This window comes from Telopea speciosissima, chromosome 6 (genome assembly GCF_018873765.1).
Source record: "Telopea speciosissima isolate NSW1024214 ecotype Mountain lineage chromosome 6, Tspe_v1, whole genome shotgun sequence".
Lineage (NCBI taxonomy): Eukaryota > Viridiplantae > Streptophyta > Magnoliopsida > Proteales > Proteaceae > Telopea > Telopea speciosissima.
In genome coordinates, this window is record NC_057921.1 from 26,976,531 (window position 1) to 27,003,852 (window position 27,322).

The 27,322-nt window shown below is 38.3% G+C and overlaps 1 protein-coding gene across 3 annotated transcripts; it reads left to right on the forward strand.

Moving 5' to 3' along the window:
- The first annotated feature begins 252 nt into the window (after positions 1 to 252).
- LOC122666211 (dnAJ-like protein slr0093) lies at positions 253 to 26,622 on the forward strand. 3 transcript variants are annotated; one of them, XM_043862359.1, is made up of 6 exons: positions 257 to 538; positions 4,892 to 4,969; positions 5,168 to 5,243; positions 5,875 to 5,948; positions 6,117 to 6,187; positions 26,372 to 26,622. In XM_043862359.1, exons 1-6 carry the CDS (start codon positions 512 to 514, stop codon positions 26,412 to 26,414), a joined length of 369 nt encoding a protein of 122 aa, XP_043718294.1. In that variant the 5' UTR covers positions 257 to 511; the 3' UTR covers positions 26,415 to 26,622. The 3 variants fall into 3 exon arrangements, with proteins under 3 accessions (XP_043718296.1, XP_043718294.1, XP_043718295.1); XM_043862360.1 differs by lacking the exon at positions 257 to 538 and adding an exon at positions 2,797 to 2,936; XM_043862361.1 differs by lacking the exon at positions 5,875 to 5,948 and having other exon boundaries at positions 253 to 538; positions 26,372 to 26,424.
- The last annotated feature ends 700 nt before the right edge of the window (positions 26,623 to 27,322 follow it).

Sequence of the window (27,322 nt, forward strand, 5' to 3'; positions counted from 1 at the left end):
AGGCAATGGCAAGCGGATCTTTATCACCTTCAGTTGGCTGTCCGGCCCAGTTCCCCAGTTCCTCTAACAAAGGGGGGCTGAAATGACCTCTCTACTGATGTCCAAACACTCTGCCCGGATGGGATCCACCATCCCCCTAGTAGACGAACGGATCCCATCCCCCCTATTAGACGAACTGGAAACTGGGCCGGGCAGCAAACTGGAGGAGATAATTTTCCATGACGGGCTAACATGTTAAACTCGGTTTCAATCCTGGCATCCTCCAAATTTTGGGCCTGTGGCAGTCTCTGTCTGTCTCTCTCTCTCCCCTCCAAAAATTCAATTCTACCTCAGAATCACCAATTTCGTTCTCTTCCAGAGATTTTTCTCTCTGCCCACACAAATTATCTTCTTCAGCTTTAAAATCTTCGTTGTTTGCTTTTAATCTGCTAAGGAAGGTGTCTATCAATGAAGCATGTAGTAGGAAGTTTCTTTGCGGAGAACCCTCTTTACTCGCAACGAATTACAGCAGATGGACAGAAAGGATGAACCCCACAAGGTGAATCAAACCCTCCAAGAGCTGAAAGTTTTGGTTTTTCTAGATTACTTCCACTTGATTTGATGTCCATAACTTTCAGTAAAATCTCCATGTTCCATGTTTTACTTATATTTTTTTGGGTTAGTGTGGTGGTCATGGTTTGTTCTTCTCCACTCTTAGCGTTTTCTTTCAATCTTTATCCTTTTTTTGTAAAACTGTTTGTTCTCCTTCCTTTTCATATTTTCTGAACGATTAATTTTCTAATTACACTCGTAGCTTTTGAAGAGCGGTTTCATGAACAATGCTGTATTTTGTGATTGGGTAACTTCTGATATCGGCATTTAATCGAAAGAGCTTCGACATATGGGATTATGTAATTTGGTTATGGCTAGGAGTTGATCTTACTAATGCTTCCTATCACAGTTTAAGTCATTCTTTGTTCTTGATGCTTTGCATTGTGAAGTCATTTCCTATTTCTAAACTACCCTTAAGGGTAGCTTTGAAATTCCTCATATGCAAAGAAGCTTAAATGGTTGGGTGCTGGAGGAGAATTGTTTAAAGTGGTGGCTAAACTTGTGGTAGAGGGACTGAGGGAATGGATATTCTGGGATACGGTTGACGTGTTGGTTGTGATTATTTTTTGTTAAATCCTTTCATAAACCCATGCAACACATAATACATTGGTGTGGCTCTATCTGATGCTCTCTAAAAGAGCATCCTTCATGTTGTTACAGCAAGGGATAAGCTGCTAAGTGGACCACCCATGGAGCAGGGCTATGGCAATGCCTAGCAGATGCATGTGCTAATCACCACATAATGGGATTGCTTTGTCAGTAGGCATATTTGGGAGGATCCTTTTGAAGTCCAGTGGATATTGCTATCATCTGTAGAAGGATATAAAGATTGACACGTAAGGTATTACCCTATGCAAGTGAATGGAGAGTGTTTTTCCCGCCTTTTTTTTGCCCAGGGAGTTGGAGGTTAGGGGTATATGAGCAGCAACCCTTCCTCTGAAATCATCAAACAAAATTGCGATAAATCTTGGGATGCAAATGGGGAATAACTCCATCTCCAGCAATTTGAAAGGAAGTCTGCAGCCATATTTGCTTCTTTAAAACTGAATGGGTGTCACTGTCTGATTCCTTCCATGGGATCCCTCAATCATTATCTGTTCTTGGATTGCACTAGTATTTGTAGTGTGTTATGATGGAAGGAATTTATTGCCATATAGAAATAACCCCGGGGGGGGGGGCGTTTGTATCTCCATTCTCTCTTTATGAATGTAAATACCATTATAAAAAAAAAAGGCAGGGGGGGGGGGACTTCTCAAAGTTTTAATGTGGGGCAGTGCCATTCTGAGGATAATTTTTGCTACATGGTTGTATTTTCAGGTTCCAAGTGTTGGATCAACTCTCACTTTATTTTCTCTATTCCACCTCCTTGCTTGTTTTTCTTTGGCATTTTTGGTGACCTTATTGCTTTTGTCAACTCAAGATATAGTGCAGTTCCCCATGGCACTGTTTTGGTAAAGGCACCTTACATTTTGTTACTGCTACAGCAATGCAAACAAGCTAAATGCTGAGTTTCTGCTCTCACGGAAACTGAAATGATGAAAACTTTGTTGACTGAGCATTTTGTATTACCTTCTTTTAAGCATATGCTATAGGGTTCCCTAGAAAGTCAGCAGCATTGGGAATTTCCTACTTTTGTTGGGATCTGAAATTAGAAGCAAGGAATTTATAAATTGAATTTTTTGATGCTAAAAAGCATGATATTTGTCTGTTAGTATCCTGAAAAATTGTTTGCTTTTGTTGACCTTATATAAAATCCAAGGAACACTTCTCTTTTTTATGATCATTCTTCTTTCCAGTAGGGAGATCAGTGGTCTTCTTGAAGTAACGCTTTTTCTTCTTGCTCCTCCAATGACCTTGTTGATGGCTTCTCTCAAAATCTCAGCAGATCATCCAATATATTTACCTTCTCTCACTGGTCTTGTTAAAGTCATACTTTTTCTATTTGCACCTCTAATGACCTGGGTGATGGCCTCTGTCAAACTCTCAGTTAACCATATGATATATATGGGTTTGATCTTTATTTTTTTTTTACCGGTTTAAACCTAGTTTTATTTTATTTTTTTTAGGGTTGGGGGGGGGGGGGCGGGCATTAATAGTTTCAAGCCATCTACCCTCTCCCCCAAACTTCTCCTTTTTTTTTTTTGTGCTTTTAGAAGGAATAATGAAAGAGCCTTTTTGTGGACCTATTGTAACCTCTTTTTCTTTCAGCTTTATCAATCTAATTAGAGGGTTTTGTTCTTGAGTGCTCCCTGTACTAATGTTTCTGCGCTTTGGTCGAGAGTACTGATGAAGTTATTGAACCTGACTAATTTATTAGGTACTACTAACTTTGCAAGACAATGAAGGTAGAACTCAAGCTTTTAACATATCACTGCCCATAAATGTATTTATGTGTTAGAATGTTGGAGTGCATTTATTTTTTTCTTATTAGTTCAAGCCGGAGTTTCCTTTTGATATATGTATACTCCAGCTTGAGGGGGAGTGTTGGAATATGTACACCAGAATACCGTGTGGGTATTCAGGTCCTTTTGGGGTAGTTTCATTATTATTTCATTAGGTATAGCCTTGTCTCTTATAGAGTCGGCTAGTATAGGCGTAATTTTGTCCCCTTTGTAGCAGAATTGACTTCAGTTAGAGACCCAAATCAGCAAACGAAAAGCAAGAGTAGTAAACGATAAAATAAAGTAGTAGGGGAATAAATCCCAGAAATTCAGAAATCTTCACAAGTAATAGATGCAAATACAAAAATCATACGAAACCCTAGTTCCTCTTCTTCTTCTTCTATGAACTAGGGTTTCTCCATAAATCGAAGAACCTTGAAACGACTCTCAAATCGGCAATCTTGGAGAGAATCAGTCACTGCTTGCCTAGCTCTGATACCATGTAGAAAACCTAGGACTTGTAACCAGTAACTTTAGAGAGGAGAAAAGAGAGCAGAGAAGATGGAAGAAGAATAAATTGTAATGCTTGAGTGATCTGATCGATCAGGCAAGCTCTTTATTTATAATAAAGAGAAAAATACAAAGGGGACGGAATTACCCCTACACTAGCCGACTCTATAAGAGACAAGACTATACCTAATGAAATAATAATTAAACTACCCCAAAAGGACCAGAATACCCCCACGGTATTATGGTGTACATATTCCAACATTATGCTATATTTATGATCTCCAATTTGTAGAATCAACTGAAAACAGAGCAAATGCAAATCAGAACCTCCAACCCCCCCCCCACACACACACCAAAAAAAAAAAAAAAGAAGTTTAATCAATTCTAATCTCTCTTGGGATCAGGTTTGATGGATGGCTTCTTAAACATTTTTGGTGCAATTTTAAGTGATTTGAACAAAAGGATATGGAATCACTTCTTTTTAAAATTTTCTAATGTTTAAACTGTATCTTGGATGCACTAAGAAAATGCTTGAAGTGCCGATGGGATCATGTGAAGGGAAAATTCGGGTTCCTATGGCCATGATAGTACATACACATGCACATATTTTCTAAGGCTCTAGACTGTTGTTGAATACTTCAAACCATCTCATATGAGCTGATTAATGTTCCAGTCCAAGTCATGAAAATGAAGGTGCAGTGGGAGGGATAGATTGCCAATGCTGCCATTCTGTAGGTCCCACCCAAAAGATCTTCGTTAGAATTAGCCTAATAAAATGATTATAAACCATCTACTTAAATTTTCCCCTGCTTCTTTAGATGAATCGACAGACTTAGTGGTTATGATTATTATCCTGGTGGGATAATCTTTAGCTAAACATAACCCTTTTATCAGCCAACCAATCTGTGCATGTCTGTGACATTTATTGGTATTCTGTTGGTATATCCTTATGGTTTAATTGGCAAGTGCTTTATATTTCCTATGGAGAAGACATATCTGACAAGGATCTTCCAGTCACAGTCGTTATCTGTAACTGCAAGTGATCTATAACTAAACTTTATACTGTAGCAAGTCTACTAGGAAAGTGTAAACCTCCAGTCTGTAGGTCTCATGTAGGAGATTTTGCTGGCCAAAGAACAAGCCATACAGGATATTATCATTTTGATATCTGTGGAGCTTTCTCATCTTTCTAAGCAGAATGTGATATATCAGATTATTTATCTTCAATGTCTTCTATATGGGCCTATTGACTGGAGGGGTTCTTGCTGGATGCACATATGCCATATGTCATCTGCAAGGTGTATATTTTCTGAAGTCTGAGTGTGTGACTATAATCTATGACTCTATTCTATTCGTATTTGGAAATTTTCCAGTTTCGTTTCTGACTAGAAACTTTTATCTTCTTCAAGGATTACTACAAAGTTCTGGAGGTTGATTATGATGCAACAGAAGAGAAAATCAGATTAAATTATCGAAGGCTTGCATTGGTTTGTGACCTATCTTTCTCCTAACTATCTTGAGGTTCTTCTTCTTCGTCTCCGCTCTCTCTCTCTCTTTGTCTCTCTTCTGGTTTTGATCATTATTTTCAGTAGTTTTTTCTATTACTTCGTCATGAATATTTTATTCTTTAAACCTATTGGGAGATTAGCTGAGAAAATTTACTATAATATTTTATTTGTCCATAGAAGTGGCATCCTGACAAACACAAGGGCAACAGTGCTGTCACTACAAAGTTTCAAGAGATCAATGAAGCATATAAAGGTAATTGTCTTGAATTGTATTGAAATTAAATAATGACAAACTACCGCATAGATCATTATCAGCTAGGTCATCCTTAAGTTTTTCTGGTAGAATTCAACATAGTTGTGGTATGCAACTATGCATGTGTCAGGAACAGAAGTTTTGGGTCTTTGAGTCCCAAGTGATACCATAATTGTGTTGCATCAATTTGGACCATTGAGTTGGTGGGAAAAGCTGGATGCAGCTGAACATAATGTTTGTTGGTTATCTTATCCAACTTTGAAATTACTAAGGAGATGATAAGAAAACCATGATAACTAGGAGATGGGTGGTTTTGACTGTGGGGTGGAAAGGGGGAATACAAGCTGATTCATCATCAATAGTTGACAACCATAAGATTTCCAGGTTGTCTAATGTTGAGCTTCAGAGAAACCAAGTGGTGTCCTATTGATTGAGTGACCTGAATATTCTCATACATTCATATTTGGACCATGGTTATGATAAAATTGACGAATTAGTTTTGCCTCCATTGCAGCCTAATTTGGTGTCAATTGATTAATCTTTTGGTACTTGAACTTTCTTAAATTCCATGGACCCAAAATTAAATCCATTAGTCTGCTTCTTCTTCTTCTTCTTATTTTTTTTTTCTCAGTATTGAGTGATCCAGCTCAACGACTTGAGTATGATTTGTTGGGAAACTATGAGATTGACAAATACACATTGCGGGTAAGAGTTATTGGATCACTGTTTATGACTAAAAGGCTGATTTATTTTGTAATTAGGGCTTCGGAGCTTTGTCACTTTTCCTTTCTTTATTATTTTTGGCAAGAAATTAGTATAAATCTCAAGGACAACGTTGCTGATGTTTTCAATTGGTTTGATTTGTTAATACAGGAATATCTTACACGATTCAAAGGAATGATACTTACTTGCAACGGGCTTGGTATAACCCATACTTCAATATGGTAATGTATCCGTAACAGTGCTTTCCATCTTTGAAGATCATTTTGTATTGTGTGTGTTTAGATACTTCATTAGATTATTTTGATGATACATAACTGTTGAATTTAGTCTGTCCAATCCTATGTGTCAATAATTATGGAAATATGACATATATGTGGATATTCTGCATTTTTTAATCCCTTCTGTTTTTGGTTTAGTACATGAGTTTGTCTCTGTATGTATTATGTTTACCAATGTATGGATGCACTTGTGTATGCACGTGCACATGGTGGGTGTATGGTTGACTCTGGATGAAACACAAATTCATGTACGGAAGAACATGAAAAGGCCAAAGCAAATCAGCGCATGTATTCAGTTGTTAAGAACCTAGATATAAAGAGTTCCTTGAGATGCCATTATGGCCAGCTCATCAGCATGAAAATTGCTCAAGTGCAGGGTCTCTGTGCCAACCATATATTGAAACTGCATGACACAGCCTCCGGCTCTCCTCATGAGGTGAGGGACACCACATGCCCTAACCCAAGGAAGTGACTCAACTACTCCAGACTCTCGAGTGCCCTTAAGTAATAGGTGCTGACTATTTAAGGTTAGTAACAGGTTAAGGGCTCCTCTGTAGTTTTCAAGGTGCCTAGGCAACCCAATGCTTTGGAGGGCCGCCTAAGTGCTTCGACGACAAGGCTCCCACCTAGATGCCCTTGTATTTTTTTTAAATTTTTTTTTAATGTATCCATTATATCTAGCAACCATGGTTTTAAGTATCTTAATGTATCCGTTGATACTAATTGATACGTATCTTATTTTTAGGGTACCGATACGATACGACACGATACAATACCTAAATCTTCCCCAAACTGAAAATGATATATTTTTTTTTTATTATTAGTACAAGTAAGAAACTTCATCCTTTATACATATTCAATTGAATGCATTTGCCTCATCTTACTTTGTTCTCTTTATACGTGATATATTTTACATATTACTTATTTATAGTGTTCTATGCTTTCAACACAGTATTTGGCATATATCCTTAACAGTTCCATGTGTATCTTTGGTGTATCTTGCGTCTCTCCGATAGGAAACTATACTTTTCTTAAACCTTTCCGATACGATACCTGATACCGGTACTTTAAACCTTGCTAGCAACAGCCTGTTAAAGCTACACATTCATGAATTTTCAGCAAGTATGAGTAATTTAACAGCCCATTAAAGCTATACATTCATGAATAAATTTATAACGCACCAAAGCAACAGCTTTGCAAGGCATATAATTACAACAAATTCTACAGAGAATGTGTTTAGAGATCCATTAAATAAATGAAATGTTGACGATTGGGCGGTTAAGGAAATCAAAATGATCTTGTATACCCACTGGCCACTGCTATGGTACAACCTTACGCTTAAAATGAATGAAGCATGCACAATTTTTCATAGTGTAAATGTAACACAAGGGTGCTGAACTAGGTTTAACAAATAATAGGGTAGTAGTTAAGAATTAGCATAGTCCATTAATATAGAATCCAGCTTAATATGAAAGCATGAACATGCAATTAATGATTCAGTCAAAGACAAGGAAAAAGAGTGGTAAAAGGCCTGGCTCAATCACAAAGTTATTGTGACAATATCAGAATATAAAACCAGTAATCACAGAATAAAAGAGAGAGAGATTGAGGAAGAAGAGAGAGGAGGCTGCTAGAGAGTCTAACAACCAATAGAACCAGCCTCCTCCCCTATCGTATTATATATGGAGTTTCCAGATTACAAGAGCGCAAGGCTTCTTCTAAGTCTTGTGATAGACTAATACAACCCAATCACACTAGGAAAGAAATAATGTCCAAATTAGATACTGTAATAAAATACACTTGAAGAATACCAGAACCGAGAAGGGAAGAAGAAGGGATGGAGAGAAGAAGATGGGAAGAGAAGAGAACTGTTGGATATGACAGTCTCCGTCACAATGCTTGTATTTATAACCTGAAATTACAATAGAAAGGGGAACTCCTAATCAGATTAGGAATTCCTAATCATGATAGGGTTCCAAGTTACAATAGGAAAATAACAATGAAATAAAACTAAGGGTCTTTTTGGTTTCATTTTTCATTTTCATTTTCTGACACAAACGGTTTTACAAGTGTTTGGTACAATTTATGGACCCTATTTCTATTTACAAAACATCACAATAATAGAAAAACCATAATAGAGTTGAGAGCTTATTATGGATTTTGGCCAAAAATCGTTTTTACTCATTTTTTTTAGGAATTTTAATGAGCATGTGCTTATAAGTCCCAAATTTGAGGGTAGAGGAGTCATTTCCTCCTTTAATTAGAAAGGCAAGTCTCTTCTCTTCTTCTTCTTCCAGCAACCACCCTTCCCCACCCCTTGCGTTCTTCTTCTTCTTCCCCCTCCACCCACCTCTCTTCTTCTTCTTCGTGTTCGAGAAACCCCACCTGCCCCCCTCCAACCCCCTGCTGCAACCCAAATCACCCCAGCCGCCCTGCCCAGCCCCACCGTTTTCTGTTGTCCAAGGTAATAATATCATTTTATCCTTACTCTGGCTTTTAAGCATGTTGCTGGAAGTCCTTCAAGGATCGAACAGATAGTAATTTCCCACCCTTCCATTCCTATGATGAAATAGTTCCATGTGACATGCCATGTGCCTTCATTAGGTTACATACTTGATGAATGCAGATCCTACTCTGCCAGCAAATAAGGATTCCAATGACTAGGTCTGACTATCTATGATGGCGATTTAGTGAATATGAAGAAATAAATCCATATACAGGACAAGTTGAGGTTTATGATCAAAAGCTAGATATGTGATTTGGCCCAGATGGTGAGGCTAAATGACTAGTTTTTTACTTGTGAACATACAAGAAAAAAATGGAAAGGGTTTTTGGGTTGAAACGAACCCTCTTCTTCTTTGAGAAACCCCACCCCCTGCTGCAACACAAATCACCCCCGCGGCCCCTACCCCAACCCAGAACAGAAGCAGTAAGAGGATTCAAATTTTCAACCCAAAAATGGAAAGGGTTTTTGGGTTGAAAAGAAAAATGGAGAGGAAGAAGATGGGAGGGAGAGGGTTCGATGACAGTGGTTGTAGAGGGAGAGTAAGGCTCGGTTGGGTTTCAATTCAAGAAGAAAAGAAAAAGAAGAAAGATGGAGAAGAAATCAGGTAAAAAACGACAATGATAAGGTTGGGGAGGAAGATGGGTGAAGAGATGCCCTATTCACCACCACTTAAACTACATATGGGCTTTTGCCTTTGGGCCCTTTCTTAAAAAATTGTTATAAAAATCATTTGCACCAAACATATTTTTCATTCAACAATCAATTATATTTAGTAGTTACCAAACAGATTTTATTTTTTGATCAAAAATGGTTTTCAGTAATGATTTTTTTAAATAGGCCAAAAACAAAATGAAAAATGATACCAAAAAGACCCTAAGACTAACAACTCAAAGTAGAACTAGGACTAACAACTAGGACTAATAACTCAAATTAGAAATAGGACTGATTCATACTTAAAGTAGAGTCATAGGAGGAGAGGAGGAATCTTGTGAATCGAGATTTCCTCTTCTCCCCCTGGACCCGATATACTTTAACACTACCCCTCAAGCTGGAGCGTATAAATCACCTAGACCCAGCTTGGAACAACTTCAACGGAAAGCAGGTCCAAACAATGCCTTTGTAAACATATCATCAAGTTGATTAGTAGTAGAGACAAAAGGAGTAACAATCAACTTCTTCATAACAGCATCCCGAACAAAGTGACAATCAACCTCAATGTGCTTTGTCCTCTCATGAAAAATAGGATTACTTGTAATATCGATAGCGGCTTGATTATCACAAAACATTTGCATCGGCTGATTGATGGGAAACCCTAATTCATGAATTAAGGATTTGACCCATACCAACTCAGCTGTAGTATGTGCCATCGCTCGATATTTGGCTTTAGCACTAGATTGAGTAACGGTGGTTGTTTCTTGCTTTTCCAAGTGACCAAGTTTCCACCCACAAAGGTATAATAACCAAAAGTAGACACTCTATCACCATCAACACCAGCCCAATCAACATCAGAGAAACCAACCAGATTAGCGTTCCGATTAGGTCGATATTTACCAGGAGCACTCTTCAGATAGCGCAACACACTGTAAGCAGCATCCAAATGAATTTTCTTTGGACATTACATAAATTGACTAATAACCCCAACAACAAAGGATATATCCGGGAGAGTGACTTTAAGATAAATAAGTTTGCCAACATTCCAATGTCGATGAACATCTGAAAAGTCCTCACCCTCAAAGGATCCAAGTTTTTGATGAGGATCTATGGGAGTTTTTGCTGGTTTAGAAGCAAGCATTCCAATGTTAGTTAGAAGGTCAAGGACATATTTCCTCTGAGACAAGCTAATACCGTTCTTGCTTCACAAAACCTCAATACCAAGAAAATACTTGAGAACACCCAAGTCCTTTATTTGAAAATGTTGATGAAGATATGCTTTAACTTGGGCAATACCAGAAGCATCATTACCAGATATAATAATGTCATCCACATAGACAACCATCACCACCACTTTAGAATTTTGACGGCGAACAAAAACAGAATTGTCAGAGTAACACTGTGAGAATCCTACCTTAGTAACAATGGAGCTGAACTTATCAAACCATGCTCGTGGATATAGTTTCAACCCATAAATTGCCTTGCGAAGCTTGCAAACTTTGGTAGAAGACTCCCCCTGAGCAACATACCCTGAAGGTTGCTCCATATAAACCTCCTCTTGAAGATCACAATAGAGAAAAGTTTTTTTGACATCCATTTGATATAGGGGCCAATCAAAATTAATAGCTCAAGGAATAAGGATCCGAACAGAGTTCAGACAAGCAACTGGAGAAAAAGTCTCAAAGTAGCCCACACCATAGGTTTGACTATAGCCTTTGGCAACCAGGCGGGCCTTCAGTCGTTCAACAGAACCATCGGGATTGTATTTGATAGTATAAACCCACCGACACTTAACAAGATCTTTCCCAGCAGGCAGTGAAACAAGAGTCTAGGTATTGCAAGATAACAATGCATCCATCTCGGTGTCCATGGCAGACTTCCAACTAGGGTGAGAAAATGCCTCATGGCGGGTGTGAGGGATACAGTTAGTAGATAATGTTGAAGCAAATGGGTGATAGTGAGAAGGAAGATGGGAAATGGTTACATAGTGCTCAATAGGATAAATAGGTTTGTGAGTACAAGAGCAAATACCTTTACGAACAACAATGGGTAAGTTGATGGAGCCTTCAGCATCAGAGTCAGATTGAGTGTCAGGCTGAGCGGCATTAGCTGTATCACTAGGTAGGACTGGAACAGTAGGAACAAGAGCTATGGGTAATGTATTAGGATCGGGTTCCAGTGGCAGAACCATGGTAGCAAGTATAGGAATAGTGGGGGAAAGTAAGGTTGGTGGGCGACGTCGACAACGGTGATAGACCTGAATTGGTGAAGGAATAGGAATAGGAACAGGTATGGGTGGACCTAGAGAATCTTCATTGTTCACTATAGATGGTATAGTATAAGAAGGAACATAAGGAGTATTTTCAAAAAATGTGACATCTGCACTAATAAATTGTTTATTGGAAATGGGATCAAAACATTTATACCCTTTATGAGTACAAGAATAACTAAGAAAAAGACATTTAATAGACCGTGGAGATAGTTTATCAATGGTGGGATGAAGAATGTGAACGAAACACACACACCCAAAAACATGCGGTGGAGAGGAAAACAAAGGATGATCAGGATGAAGAATAGAAAAAGGAATTTTATTTTGTAAAACAGAAGAAGGCATAGGATTAATAAGATAACAGGCCATAAGAAAGGCATCACACCAAAAACATTTGGGGACATTCATGTGGATCGTAATAGAACAGGCAACTTCGAGTAAGTGCTGATTTTTACGTTCAGCCACCCCATTTTGTTGTGGAGTGTACGAGCAACTAGGTTGGTGAATAGTACCATGGGTGAGGCAAAAATCAGAAATCGCAGATTGAGTGTACTCTAAAGCATTATCTAAACAAAAAAATTGAATGGATGTGGCAAATTGAGTCTTTATTTCTTGATAAAAAATTTTAAATACAGTAAGAAATTGAGTTCGGTCCTTCAATAAATAAAACTAAGTGGAGCAAGAATAATCTTCCACAAAACTAATAAATAAGAAAATCCTAACCTATTACGAACTCGACACGGACCCCAAATAGCAGAATGAACTAAAGAGAACAATGAAGAACTTCTAGGTAAAGTACGGACAGGAAAGGACGAGCGATGATGTTTGCCTAGTTCACAAGCCTCACATTCAAGGTGAGATGTGAACTTGCAACTAGGGACCATTAATTGAAGTTTAGGTAAGGATGGGTGACCAAGTCGTAGATGCCATAGCATGGGAGATGGTTTGGTAGTAGATGTAGCCGCAGTGGAAGGTCTGGTGCCATCCAAGTAATATAGGGCAGATGTAGCTTCAAGTTGTTGGAGGCGTTTGACTAGTTGGTTGTAATCATCACGAGACACAGAAGATGAAGTTGTTGAACTCTGGTTCATGTCACTGTGAGGTTTCTCAGTAGCAGTGGCAGTATTGGCTAGTTCATTCACCCAATCAGGTTTTCCATGCTTGGTCCAACAAGTGTCAACTGTATGATTAGGTTTGACACAATAAGTGCACTGGCAGGCAGATTTGTCAACATATTGAGGACCTGTACCTCGTCCATTAGATCCAAGACCACAGCCTCTAAATTGGCCACGACCACGTCCCTGTCCACGATTGGCAACAAAGGCTGAGTTGTCTTTGGGAGTATTGTCAGGTTTGGATGGATTAGCCAGACGGTTAATACAGGAAAATACTTCATTGAGAGAAGGAACCTTCTCTCTTGTGAGTAACTAACTCTTCACAAACTGGTAGTCAGGGTGTAGTCCAGCAAGAAACTTCGCAACATGGAACTTAGCTCTTTGTTGCTTTAACTGATCAAGATTATTAGTCAAAAGCTGATATATTTTTAGTTTTTCAACCATGCCCTTATAATTGGCAAAATACTCATTTTAGGTTTTATCTCCTTGTTGAAAGTTAAATAATTTCTCATAGAGATCATACATATGGGAGATGTTCCTTTCTTGAGAGAAGCTTTCATGTAAGTCATTCCAGACATCCTTAGCAAGGGAGTGAAACGTAACATTGGAGGCAATAGCAGGCTCAACACTATTCCATAGCCATATCTTGACAATAGAATTTCACGCATCTACTCATGAACTGTGAATGTGGTAGGATCTTTAGGATCACGATCAGGAGGATCATCTGTAATGTATTTCAGTATGCCCTTGGCATGTATGTAAGCTTGAACTGCCTGGGCCCATAATAAATAATTTGAAACTCCATAGAGTTTAATAGTAGTAATCTGAACTTGAACGCTATCGGTTGGATCGGGATCGGATCGGCTGATACGGATCGGGATCGCCCAAACTCGGGTAAAAGTGTCATATTTGCCCCCTTTTTTTTTTAATAAAAAATCTGTTTTTTACCTTTTTACCCTTGTCCGTACAGCTGGATTGGATTGCTATAGGGATCGGACTCGGCCGATACCAATCCGATCCGACCAAAATCGGTCAATCCGATCGGAGATAACTATGCTTAGAACCAGATTAGGGTTTGAAAACCCAAAAGGAGTAGCAGTAACCAATCGGCAGATATAGGGTATATAAACCCAAGGTGGCAGCAGTGAATTGCAACAGGAATAAGAACCAGTAGAATAAGGGTTGAAAGAAACCCAATAATAGCAGAAACCAATTGGCAACAGTAGGATTTGAAAACCTATGAGTTGTAGAAAAAATCCTATGGGCAGAGATAGGATTTAAACAAGACTGTAAAATTCTGTACCTGAAAATAGATGATGTGGATCGATTGGAGCAAATAAAAGTCTTCACTGTGGAATCGCAAGTAGCAGCAGAACTTCAGAAGTGAATCGCAAGCACAACCGCAAATAAACGTCTTCACTTTGGAATCGCAAGTAGCAGCAGAACTCCAGAAGTGAATCGCAAGCAACAGAAGAACCCAAAAGACAATCTTAAACAGCAGAACAATCGCAAGCAGCAGAAGAAAGCAAAAGATATCTTCGAGTAGGTAATATAAACTGAAACTCCAGTCGATCCTTTGCTTCAGGTATGTAGTAGCAGTAGAACCCTCGTTTTCTCTTGAAAACTTCATCTAGGGTGTGATTCTCAGAATATGCAGCATAGGGTGCTGCACCCTTTAAAGAAAACTAATTGTTAGAAGACTCTCAAACCAGTGTCGCAGATCACAGACAACCTAATGGTTGTGCTCTGATACCGTGTAATAAATACACTTGAAGAATACTAGAATCGAGAAGAGAAGAAGATGGGAAGAGAAGAGAATTTTCAGATATGACAGTCTCCCTCACAATGCTTGTATTTATAACCTGAAATTACAATAGAAAGGGGAACTCCTAATTAGATTAGGAATTCCTAATCATGATAAGATTCCAAGTTACAATAGGAAAATAACAATGAAATAAAACTAAGACTAACAACTAGGACTAATAACTCAAATTAGAAATAGGACTGATTCATACTCAAACTACGGAGTCACAGGAGGAGGGGAGGAACCTCGTGAATCGATATTTCCCCTTCTCCCCTGGACTCGATATACTTTAACAGATACAAAGTGTACTAGTCTAACAAGGAAATGAATAAAGGATTAAACTAACACCTAAGATATCCTACCACAAGACAAAGACTAATTTCCACAGTAGAGGAACTCCCCCTATTGTGTTATACAGCTGCACTTCCCGCAGTTTAACACTTCCCCTCAAGATGGCGCATACAAGTCACCCATGCCCAGCTTGGAACAACCTTTTCGAAATGCAAGGACCAAACAGAGGCTTGGTAAAAACATCACCAAGCTGTACAGCAAAGGAGACAAACAGAGTAGTTATCAGTTCCTTCATGACAACATTCCTCACAAAATGACAATCAACTTCAATGTGTTTGGTTCTCTCATGAAACATTGGGTTGCTAGCAATGTAGATAGCTGCTTGGTTATTATAAAACATCTGCATGAGTTTAGTAACAAGAAAACCCAACTCTTGAAGTAACGATCTCAACCACATCAACTCGGCTGCAGTATGAGCCAACACTCGATACTCAGCCTCAGCGCTGCTTCTAGACACAGTTGTTCTTCTTGCTTCTCCAAGTAACTAGATTTCTACCAACAAATGTACAATATCCTGTGGTTGTTCTATGATCACCATCAGCACCAGCCCAGTCAACATCAGAAAACCCTACCATATCAATATTTTGATGAGGGTGATAAACGAGTCCCTTCCCTAGAGCCCACTTAAGATATTTTAAAATACGACAAGCTGCCTCCCAGTGAACCTGTTTTAGTGATTACATGAATTGACTAATGACACCAACAACAAATGAAATGTCTGGTCTGGTAACAATCAAGTATATGAGCTTTCCTATAAGCCTTCTATATCGATGCACGTCTTCGAAATCATCTCCATCAATTGACCTAAACTTTTGATGTGGGTCCATAGGGGTGTCAACAGGCTTAGAAGCAAGCATGTCACACTCTCAAATAAAAGATCTAACAAATATTTCCTCTATGATAGACTAATTCTTTCTTACTCCGTAGAACTTCAATGCTAAGAAAAATACTTGAGGGAACCCAAATCCTTCATTTGAAAATGTTGATGAAGATGAGATTTTACCTCTGCAATCTCAAAGGCACCATCTCCAGAAATAATAATATCATCCACAGACAACTAATGCAACAAGTAACAGAAAGGCTTTCTTAATTTCTATAGGGGGTGAATAGGTTATCACTAGTGGATTTTGCCTCTTTTTAGATCATGGTTCGAGAACTCGGTTTTGTCCAGCAAAAAACTGAGTTGGACCGAGATCTCGACGAGTTGGTGCATTTTTTTTTGGAACTCAGTTGATGGTTTCAGTGGGTTTTTGACCTAGTTTGGTCATGAAAGTTGGTATACAGCCTATTTTGGGCCATTTAAACACAATGACACTATTAGATTTTGAAAAATCAATGTCCAAATAGGAGTTTAACTTTGTGGGAAACCAGGAAATATACTTATTTATGCCAGATTCTAGACAAGCACTTATTTTTTATTTTATTTACGTAAGACATTATTCATAAATAAGCAAATACCCTCTATTTGAATTTAAAAAAAAAAAAAGTTAAAAAATCAAATTCCAAAAGGATAAAAAGTCAACCCCTCAATTCAAGAACAAAAACTGAATTTTCGGCTGTAGTTGTAATTTTCAACTTTTAAATGCTGGGGTTTTTCTAAAATAAAAAAATTCCATAAATTAATATGGTAAAACATTGCTAAAAACAAAAAATGCAGTAAAATATTCATTTGTTTTGATGTCTAAAGAAATATTTTCATTCAGAACGATTTTGACAGCATTCGCGCACACCAAATTAGGTTTGACCAAAACATAATTCCTTCAATATAAATCAGATTTAAGCAATCTTAGATCAATCGCTTGGGGGAGCTGGTATAGATTTATAGCCATTGGAAGAGGCAGTGTTGACTATCCGGACACATACTGGTTGATTGGCACTTCGTCCGGATCTAAGTCCGTTCGACCGCTTGGTCATCCAGCTGATGCTAGTTGCTCTCTGGAAGTTTGAGGTATGTGACTGTCGGTAATGGGTCGGCCGCTTCTATCATCCGGTCGACCAGATCGTTAAAAGCTTGGATCCGGACGATCAGATCAAGTAGTCGAATGGCTTAAGTTTTATGATTTTAGCTTCGAATTTCCTGAGCTTTTTACCAACAAGTTCTCACATATTTTGGGTTAATTGATGGGTCATTGGGCATCTCTTCAGGTCTGTCTAAGCTTAGGATGAACGCGAAAAAGCCATGCTATGCAAGTGGTGCAAGTATCCTATCCTAGGTGACTAAGTGTACTCCAACCATCTTCTTCATTCTTCAACCTTCCTTGATGTTAGAATTAGGGTTCGACCCTTATTGTTGCGTGCACTTAGGGAGCCGCATGTGGCATGGAAGTAAATCTCGGTATCATAGCTAACCGAGACAAAACCTTAGGGGAGTTTAAAAAATACCAAATTTCGACTGGTTTCAATCACTTTCGACCATATTTCGGTAATGTCACAAGTTTCGACCTGAACACCTGTATAAATTCACTTATACCCATCGAAACTTGAGGAAACCTATCTCGAAACCAGAAACCAGGACAAGCACTTATTTATGCCAAATACCATTAAGTAAAAACATTTACTTAAGCTATTATTCATAAATAAGCAAATACCCCCTATTTGAATCCAATAAAAATAATTGAAAAACAAATTCTAGAAGGATAAAAAGTTAACCCCCCCCCCAGTTCAAGAATAAAAACTGGATTTTCGGCGGTAGATGCAATTTTCAACTTTTAAATGCTGGGGTTTTTCTCAAATCTAAAAATTCCATAAATCTTAATATGATAAAACATTGCTAAAGAAATTAAAAGAACGGTAAAATATTCATTTGTTTTGATGTCTAAAAATTTATTTCCATTCAGAGCGATTTTAAACAGTATTCACGCACACCAAATTAAGTTTGACCGGAACATAACTCGTTCAATATAAATCAGATTTAAGCAATCTTGGATTTGTTGGAAAGCTTTCTAATCCAAGATTGCTTAAATCTGATTTATATTGAACGAGTTATGTTCCGGTCAAATCTTATTCGATACCATGTCCAAGAACAATATACACTATCATACTTGGGTCAAAACTACAAGTATTATATTGAGTGTTCTCTATGTGAAACTAATGCATGGATTGGGTTCAAAATGTCAAAAATAGGCAGCACAACAAGAATCATGGCAAAAAACAAAAAACAACTTCTGGGCAGGATAATAGTGAAGGGATTCAACAAATAGAATAGAGAAGTTAACAGAAGGAGATGGTTCTGATGTGGTTAACAGCTCACAGACTATGCTGCTTTCAGGATCAGGGATATATTTGGTAGCTAAGCAAGGATTTAAATGAATTATGAAAGATAGATCTAAATCCAGCAGTTCAAACAGTGCTATGAGGGTTACTAACAGAGAACTAGACCTGAAATAAGGGTTTATGACCGGATAGAGATTAAAGGAGAACTAACAGAAATTAGGTCTGAGGCTAATCTGATAGCAAATAATGCAACCTAGGGTTCTAAGACCCCAAATTTGGTCGCTATAGGCCCATCAAATAATGGGAAACTCAAGTTCAATGAACAGTGCAAACACCCGTTGGCTCATTTGGTTGGTGGCATGCCAGTTGAGTGCATCGCCCCCCAGGAGGTCAAGAAATCGACTTCTCCTGGTTGCATTATTGGGCAAAAAATGGCCCCTCTTGGTAGTTGTAGATTCTCCCCCCTCCACTGTAGTGGTAGATTCTCCTGTAGTTGGTAACTAAAGTCCCATTGGGCAGATGGGTAGTATGGGCCCAAAAAAAAGTACAAGGAACAGTAGCAATTTCGTATGTATTCAGGATAGTTTAGGAACCTTTTTGAAAGCAGAAATGGGAATTGAGACGAATCAGTAATTAACAATCAAAGGACAGGACAAATATGAAATTTAAGCAAGCATGTGATAAAAACAAAAGGAACTTAGAAGAGGAGGGGTTTTATCTAAATAATATAAGATGTGCTTTAGATTCAGACAGTTCCTCAGGAAGGCTAATGCATGCGACGATTCAGTAATGGCAGGATAATATTGAACAGATTCAACAATAGAATAGAGAAGTTAACAGAAGGAGATGATTCTGATGTGGTTAACAGCTCACAGACTATGCTGGTTTCAGAATCAGGGGATATATTTGATAGCTACGCAAGGCATAGTTGTCAAGGCGTCGCCTTGGTACCTGGTTGCTTAGGTGGGCGCCAGGACTCCTTGATCGCCTTGTTGGTGCCACCTTACTCTCAGACCCCCTCCAACGCCTTGGGTCGCCTAGACGCCGTGACAACTATGAAGCAAGGATTTAATAGAATTATGAAGGACAGATCTAAATCCAGCAGTTCAAACAGTGTCTGTAAGGTTTACTAACAGAGAATCAAATCTGAAATAAGGGTTTATAACAGGATAGATATTAAAGGAGAACTACAGAAATTAGATCTGAGCTAACCTGATAGCAGATAATGCAACTTGGGTTCCAAAACCCCAAATTTGGTCGGTATGGGCCCACCAAAATAATGGGATACTCAAATACAATGAACAGTGGCAATTTCGAATATATTCTGAATAATTTAGGACAATTTTTTAAAGGGAAAATAGGAATTGGAACGAATCAGTAATTAACAATCCAAGGAAAGGACAAATATGGAATTTAAACAAGCATGGGATAAAAGGAATTTAGAAGAGGGGTTTTGTGTAAATAAGATAGGATATGCTTTTGTAGCAAATAAGAAGATCTCCTTCACTATAAGAACAGGAGCCAACGGTGACCTACTCCAACCGATGGAGCCGGAACTGCTAAAAAATTATCCAGATGGTGCTGAAACTGTAGGGATGGAGTTGCTCAACCCTGGTATGTAGAACCAGCCCAGAAATATTCTTTAATGGGGCTGGAATACTACAGTAGAGTAGTTGCGGGAAAAATACAGAAACAGAGCAGAGGTTGGGTTTTATGAGAGATTAATATCAGATTTATGACAACAAATCAAAACATATTCAGATCAGATTCTTATGGGGGTGAAATCCAAAATTTCATACCTTGGTTGGGAGGGAATTGAGGAGGTTGTTGATATTTATTGGTTGAAACAGAATCGAAGACTGGGATGAAAACTTCCTTGTAGTAGGTAGCATAGTTGTCACGGCGGTTAGGCGACCCAAGGCGTTGGAGAGGGTAAAAATCAAGTCGACACCAAGTAGGCGACCTAGGCGCCCAAGTCGACCAAAGCTCCTCGACACCTTGACATCTATTAGTAATCTATAATATCTTGGAGCTATGACAGCCTCATCAAGGAAACTGCTTAAGGTAGTTCCCAATCCCGTTTCTATCATCAATAATCAAAGTTACTGACCTTAGGGTTCAAGGACACACAACATTACTACCCTGCCTTCTTTCTCTTCTTCTTCCCTCCTCCCCTTTTTATAAATTTCTTTTCTAGAAGTTACTAAAAAGCATTGGACACCTATTTTCTTAAGCTGACATCACCCTGGCTGACTACTGAGACTCATGACTAAAATGTGTCCAGGATGTGTATACCAAGGTTTGGAGTCTGCTCTTTCAATGTGGGAATTAGCAAAAATCGTATAATTATATAATATAGAGGTAGCCAGAATGACAATGGAAAGAGTCCTTCAGAAGGAAACTCCATGTATCTGGAAGTAGAAGAATTTCTATGATACAATGGTTTTGTATGGCAATTAGTCTTAGTCAAGGTTCCTTAGCTGTCAAGTCTCTTAGGTGACCCAAGGCATTGGAGGGGCGCCCGCCTAGGCCTTGGGTCGCCTAGGTGCCCTAGTATTTTTTTAATGTATCCATTATATCTAGTTTAGCAATGATATAATTATGCTTATATGCTACATCAAGAATCAACATTTAAACCACCTCAAGAATCAACATAGAAACCATATCAATGCAATATGATATTATTATGCAAATAATGACCTAATATGAAAAAACGTACAATTAATGAGCAAAGTATAGGATACATAAATTTTGAATTCAAGTTCAGCTCAATATATCTGCGCAGGAAGCCAACATCTCTTAACAATAGCAGAACTGACCGATTGTTCACAATCAACTTTGATAAACTAGCAGTAAAAACTTCAGTTCAATTGTACGACAGCGGCACTTGATAGCATCTGTAGAACTTATCCACACACACGAAATAGGGAAAAGAAACAGAGAAAAGAAGAAGAAAGGGAAGAAAAGAAAGAGAAAAAAAATGAAGCAAAAGCAGCATGAAACAGGGAGAAGAAGGATGATGATGATGGTGAAGATGGAGGAGAAACTTGCTGTCGCTGGAGCCAGAGTGGCAGTGGGTTTTCATCCCCAGAGTTGGAGTGGTGGGGGGGGTGCCATCGGTGGTCGGCTTTCGTCTCACGGAACGGAACCTTTATACCACCACACTTAGTTTTAGTTTAGGATTTCAATTGCTAGCATCTCCTTTTTTTTTTTTGTTTTTAAAGTGTGATTCCATGTAGTCCTTTGTATGATAACTTGATCTGTATACATGTGAATACAAATGTTAGAAAAGGAATCAAATCAATTAACCTTATATGACAATTAAAAAAAAAAAGAGCAAACCACACATAGGTGATTGTCCAGGCCACAAGGCGGGCCAAGGTGTCAAAGGCGATGCCCAGGTGATCAAGGCGGTCGCCTCTCTTGCATCCAGTGTAGCAACAACATGCCTTGGCCTTCCAAATGTGCCTGGACGCCTAACTTATGCCTTGACGACTATGCAAGATTCTTTATCTTCAAGAAAAAGAGTATTGAGTCGAGGTATATTCTTAGAGTGATAAGAGTCATCCTTTATCCTATGATTTCAGCTTCCACTTTTTACTTGTGGAGGATAAAAAATAATGGGAGTTGAACAGGGCAAACTCCCAACGCCAGTGGCCCATTGGGCCAAAGCGGACAATATCATGCCAAGAGAGGGGCTCGGTCATTAGAGTGGTATCAGAGCAAACTCTTGATAACGGTGCTAGATAACAATTTTTTTTTTCTGAAGGAATTTCTCTCTTTTTTTTTTGGTAGGAGAAGGAATATCTCTTTATGTGTTAAATTATTTGAACCTACCGACTGTTGGCAAGCTTATACTTTGTAAAGAGGCATTAGAATATTGCATCAGACTTTACATCAGTATATTGAAAAAGGGGAAAGGAACGCTAACCAGTCGCATGGTTAGTGTGGTTCCTGTGCCTAGACACAAACCAATGCCTTTGTGCGTGAAACAACCGTTCATCCTCCAGTGAAATCGACAATCACATCCAAACCAATGCTTCTGTGCGTACATTCATTGGTTACCGTGCTGGTGCAGGGGCTACACGACCGGACAGCGTTCTCTTGCCCATTTAAAAATATATATACATAAACATCTGTCCTAAATGGTGGGGGTTGGTAAGATGAACCAGGTTCAGGCTAAACAGCCCTCCGACAGGATCCCAAGTCAACCTTTGCAGATGAAGGTTAAACTCTAACAATTAATCACAAATAAATAGAATAGATAATCTTTAGAATATGGCAATGATCCAACGGGCGGATTAAGAGTAAAAAGGGCGTACCCAGTGCAAGAGTAATTAGAAGAATAATTAGTTCCGAAACAAAAATTCAAGAATAGGAGAAAACTTAATTTCAAGATCAGAAAATCAAATCAGCTTATAAAGCTGGTCAAGTGGCTCTTTTGTGAGGTAGAATCAATGCTGAAAATTTCAGCAAGATCCAATGGACAGATCCGCTGATGTGGACAACTCCTAGTGGAACTAGGATAAGTTAAAACCAGTCAAACTAGGAATCAGATAAATGATCAGATCATAGATTTATGAAACTTAAAAGAAACTTGATCTATGATAATGATTTTAGTCGAGAAAGATCATTAAACATCAGAGATTAAATAGCCTTCAAAGCAACAAGAACCATACCCCACTTGGAGTAGGAGTGCAGTATCCACATGGCAGATTCAGGACTTGTCGACAGATTATTGTATACAATACTGACCATATATAGAAGATTGTTGAACTCAGAGCTTGAGTCAGACCTGTAGAAAGCCGTGATTCTAGCAGTCCTAATGAATGTAGGAAAGCCTCTATCGCATGAACCAGACTTGAAATCGATTGCAGGAAATAGAAGAATAGAAAACTGAATCAGCAACCTTCAAGCGAAGATCAAGAGAATAGAAAACAGTACCTTAATTACACTAAAAAAACAGAGTATAAGAAGAGAAGAGAGGATATCAATGGCTTTCCAGTTTCCACCAACTGGATTAGAATCCCACTTTCCAAGGCTTCTCATCCACCGGATCAGAATCTCACTGTCCAAGGCTTCTCACCATGACTGAATTGCACAACACTCACGAAGAAAACTTCAACTTTTATTCATCATTTATCGTTTCTGAACCACTAGCTCTTTCAAGCTTTATATAGCTAACTTAATTCAGAGTCATAATCTACATAGGAAAAGCAATCTTATTGCTAAGCAACAAAAATAAGAAGCAAACTAATAAAGGAATCCTTGTCACACAAGATGAGGGAATTCAAAACCTATTAAACAACTTAAAATAAAGACTGACTTAACTAATGAAGCCTAATCCCGTATGCCTACCTTCTACCCATATTTTAGACCCATAAAGTGGCACATTACAACGAAAACACATGATAAAAGGCCCAACACATACATAACCCAACCCAATGCTTATTTCCAATAAAATCAAGGTACTAAAACTCGGAACTCGGTGGGATCTCGGTCCCTGGAAAAACCGTGTCGAGTCGAGATCTCGCCGAGTTGGTGCATTTTTTTTTTCTGACTCGAAGCCTCAACTTGGTGGGTTTTAGACCTAGTTTGGGTCTGAAATTTGGTATTCAGCCTATTTTAGGCCATTTAAACACAATGACACTATCAGATTTCCCAAAAACAAAGTCCAAACATAAGTTTCACTTCGGACCCTAAGTTGGTAGATCGTCCAAAGTTGTGTAACATATCTTAAAATGACATGGATCTACCAAGGTTTGAACAATTTTTTTTGAAAAAAATAGATTTGGAGAAAAATAGTTTACCTTTGAAAAATCCTTCAAATTTGTGATGAATCTTGAAGATGTGTAGTTGAATCTTCAAATGTGCAACTGAATCACCTCTCCCGTAGTTCAAGTCTTGAAATCCATCCAAAAAATGAAGAAATAGAGTAGTTTTGGGAAGAAAAGAGCTTATTTGGGGGTTTTGGACAGAACTCGCTGAGATATGGCGAGTTCTGTCAAGTTAGGTGGGTAATCAAAGTGGTAGATAGGCAAAAATGTGGGTCAAACCGAGATATCGACCCGAGACGAGATATCTCGCCGAGATTTTAGCGAGATATTGTAATTTTGAATATCGCCACCCATCTTGACTCGGATTCTCAAAAAACCGAGAAACTCGGCGAGATCTCGCTGAGTCTAGACAAATTTTAGAACTATGAATAAAATGAGCCCTTTAGGTGACTTATTTGCATCAATTAATTGTTGCATTGAACCTTGATCTTCTGTAGGGTTAGTACTTGGAGTAGCCATACCTCTGAGACATTTTGGTGGGGAGTAAGTAGGATGAACCCTAAGCTCAGGCTAAACACCCCCAAACAGAATCCCAAGTCACCCAAACCCAAAAGTCAGCAAAAGTCAACCTTATCAGATGAAGGTTAAATTCTGACAAGCAATCACAAATAAATAGAATCGATGCTCTTCAGAAGATGGCAATGATCCAACGGTCAGATTAAGAGTAATTTGAAAAATAGTTAAATCTGAAACAGAAATTCAAGAACAGGAGAAAACTTAATTACTCAAGATCAGAAAATCAGATCAGTTTATAAAGCTGGTCAAGTGCCTCTTTTATGGGGTAGAATGAACACTGAAAATTTCAGGCAGATCCAATGGACAGATCTGCTGATGTTGACAACTCCTAGTGGAACTAGGGTAAGTCAAAACCAGTAAAGTTAGGAATCAGATAAATGATCAGATCACAGATTTATGAAACTTGATCTATGATAGGGTTTTTGTTGAAACAGATCATTAAACATCATAGATTAAATAGTCTTCAAAGTAACAAGAACCAAATCCCACTTGGAGTAGGCATGCAGTATCGAGACGGCAGATTCAGAACTTGACAACGGATTAATTTATAGAATACTGATCATATAAGATTGTTGAACTCAGAACATGAATTAGATTTATAGAAAGCCCTGATTCTAGCAGTCCTAGTGAAAATAGGAAAGCTTCTATTGTTGGCAGCAGACTTGAATTTGATTGCAGGAAATATAAGAACAGAAAACTGAATCGACAACCTTAAAGAGAAGATCAAGAGAATAGAAAACAGTACCTTAATTGCTGTAAAAAAAAAAAAAAACAGAGTATAAGAAAGACAAGAAAGGATAACAATGGCCTCCCACCAACTGGATCAGAATCCGACTGTCGAAGGCTTCTCACCAGCAGGATCAGAATCTCACTGTTCAAGGCTTCTCACCCTTAATTGCACAACACCATGAAGAAAACTTCAACTTTTATTAATCATAAATCGTCTTTGAGCTAATGGCTGTTACAAGCTTTATATAGCTAACTTAATTCAGAGCCATAATCTAACTATGAAAAGCAAATCCTATTGCTAAGCAACAAAAATAAGAAGCAAACTAATAAAGGAATTTTCTCACGCAAGGTGAGGAATTCAAAACTATTAAACAATTAAAAATAAAGACTAACTAAACTAATGAAGCCTAATCCCGTATGCCTACCTTCACATATTTTAGGCCCATCAAAGCAGTCCGTTACAATGAAAACACATGGGATCAAAGGCCCAACACATTCATAACTCAACCCAAAGTTTATTTCCAATAAATAAGCCCTTTAGGTGATTTATTTGCATCACTAAAGCAGTGCAAGTCCAAAACTTAATTCTTTAAAGAAAACACTAAGTAGGTATGGATACAAAACATGTCAAACAGATGGTTGGTGGACCACTTTTTGGACCATTCCATCAAATTATGGCAGTGCTAACCTAAAGGTTGTAATGATACATAATTTTAGATCAAGACCCTATGACATTGACTATGATTTAAACTACAGCACACTACAACATACTTGACAAGAACTGTACAGGCAACATGACTGTTGACATCCTCTGAACATATGCTTTGGGAAACACCAAATTACTTGAATCCTGTTTCTTGTCAAGCTGTTTATTGACAGCTTGGTCACAGAATGGTCCAAGGACCAGCTTAGCAGTAACTCATTTGATTCCTGTGGTGCCTGCACCGTAATCCAAGTTCATTTTCTACAAGGACAAAATTTAAGTGGCCAATAAAGTTTTGAATTAATTGGGATACATACCCCAAATGTAATTTTAAATACACAGCATAATAAAGATCTATGCAAACTTAATTGATATAATTATTCCAATATGCAGAGCTGATTACAGTTTTGATGTTTTTTTTTTTTTTTTGCAGGTCACAGCAGCTAATGGAAACCAATGATTATGTGGATAAATAGGGTCAGGAGATTAATATCCATTTCGAGTTCATTACAATTTATAGAGCTTTCAAACCAGAGGCTGTATGTGTGTCCGACAGAATGTGATTATCTCAGCTCAAAACCATAGCAACATTGGAGTTGGTTGAAAATGTACTTTTCAGTCTCGACTGTTGGAATGCCGAACACCATTATGGCTGCGTACCTTAACTGTCTTTTGATATGATACTGCATCTGCCTGTGTGTGTTACAACATCAGAATATAAAAACCAGCAGCAGGGAGAGACAAGGAGACGAAGGAGAGAAGAGAAGCTGTTGAGAGAACAAAACCAACAGCAGGGAGAGACAAAGAGACGAAGGAGAGGAGAAGCTGTTGAGAGAACTCACAGCCGATGCATTCTCTTCTCTCCCAGATCTTATTTATAATAATAGAAGAGAAGGATTACAATGAAAACTTTCCTAATTAGAATAGGAAAGAAAATAGAAGGAAAAATCTCCTAGAAAAATAGAAGCACAACTACCTACTAAAAACAGTAGGAACAAAAATAGAAACTAAACAGTCCACAATCGAGGGACTCCTATTGTGGCTTAAACAAGTGGGCCCCGATATCTTAACACTCCCCCTCAAGTTGGAGCATATAGATCATCCAAACCCAACTTGACACAATTCTTCCGAAACATCAGACCAAATAAGGGCTTAGTAAACAGGTCACCAAGTTGATCCGAGGAGGAGACAAAAGGTGTAGAGATGAGTTTCTTCATAACAGCATCTTTCACAAAGTGACAGTCAATTTCAATGTGTTTGGTCCTCTCGTGAAACACAAGATTGCTTGCAATGTAGATGGCACTTTGGTTATCACAAAACATCTTCATGGGAGTTGAAACAGAAAATCCCAACTCTTGTAACAAGGAATTCAGCCACATTAATT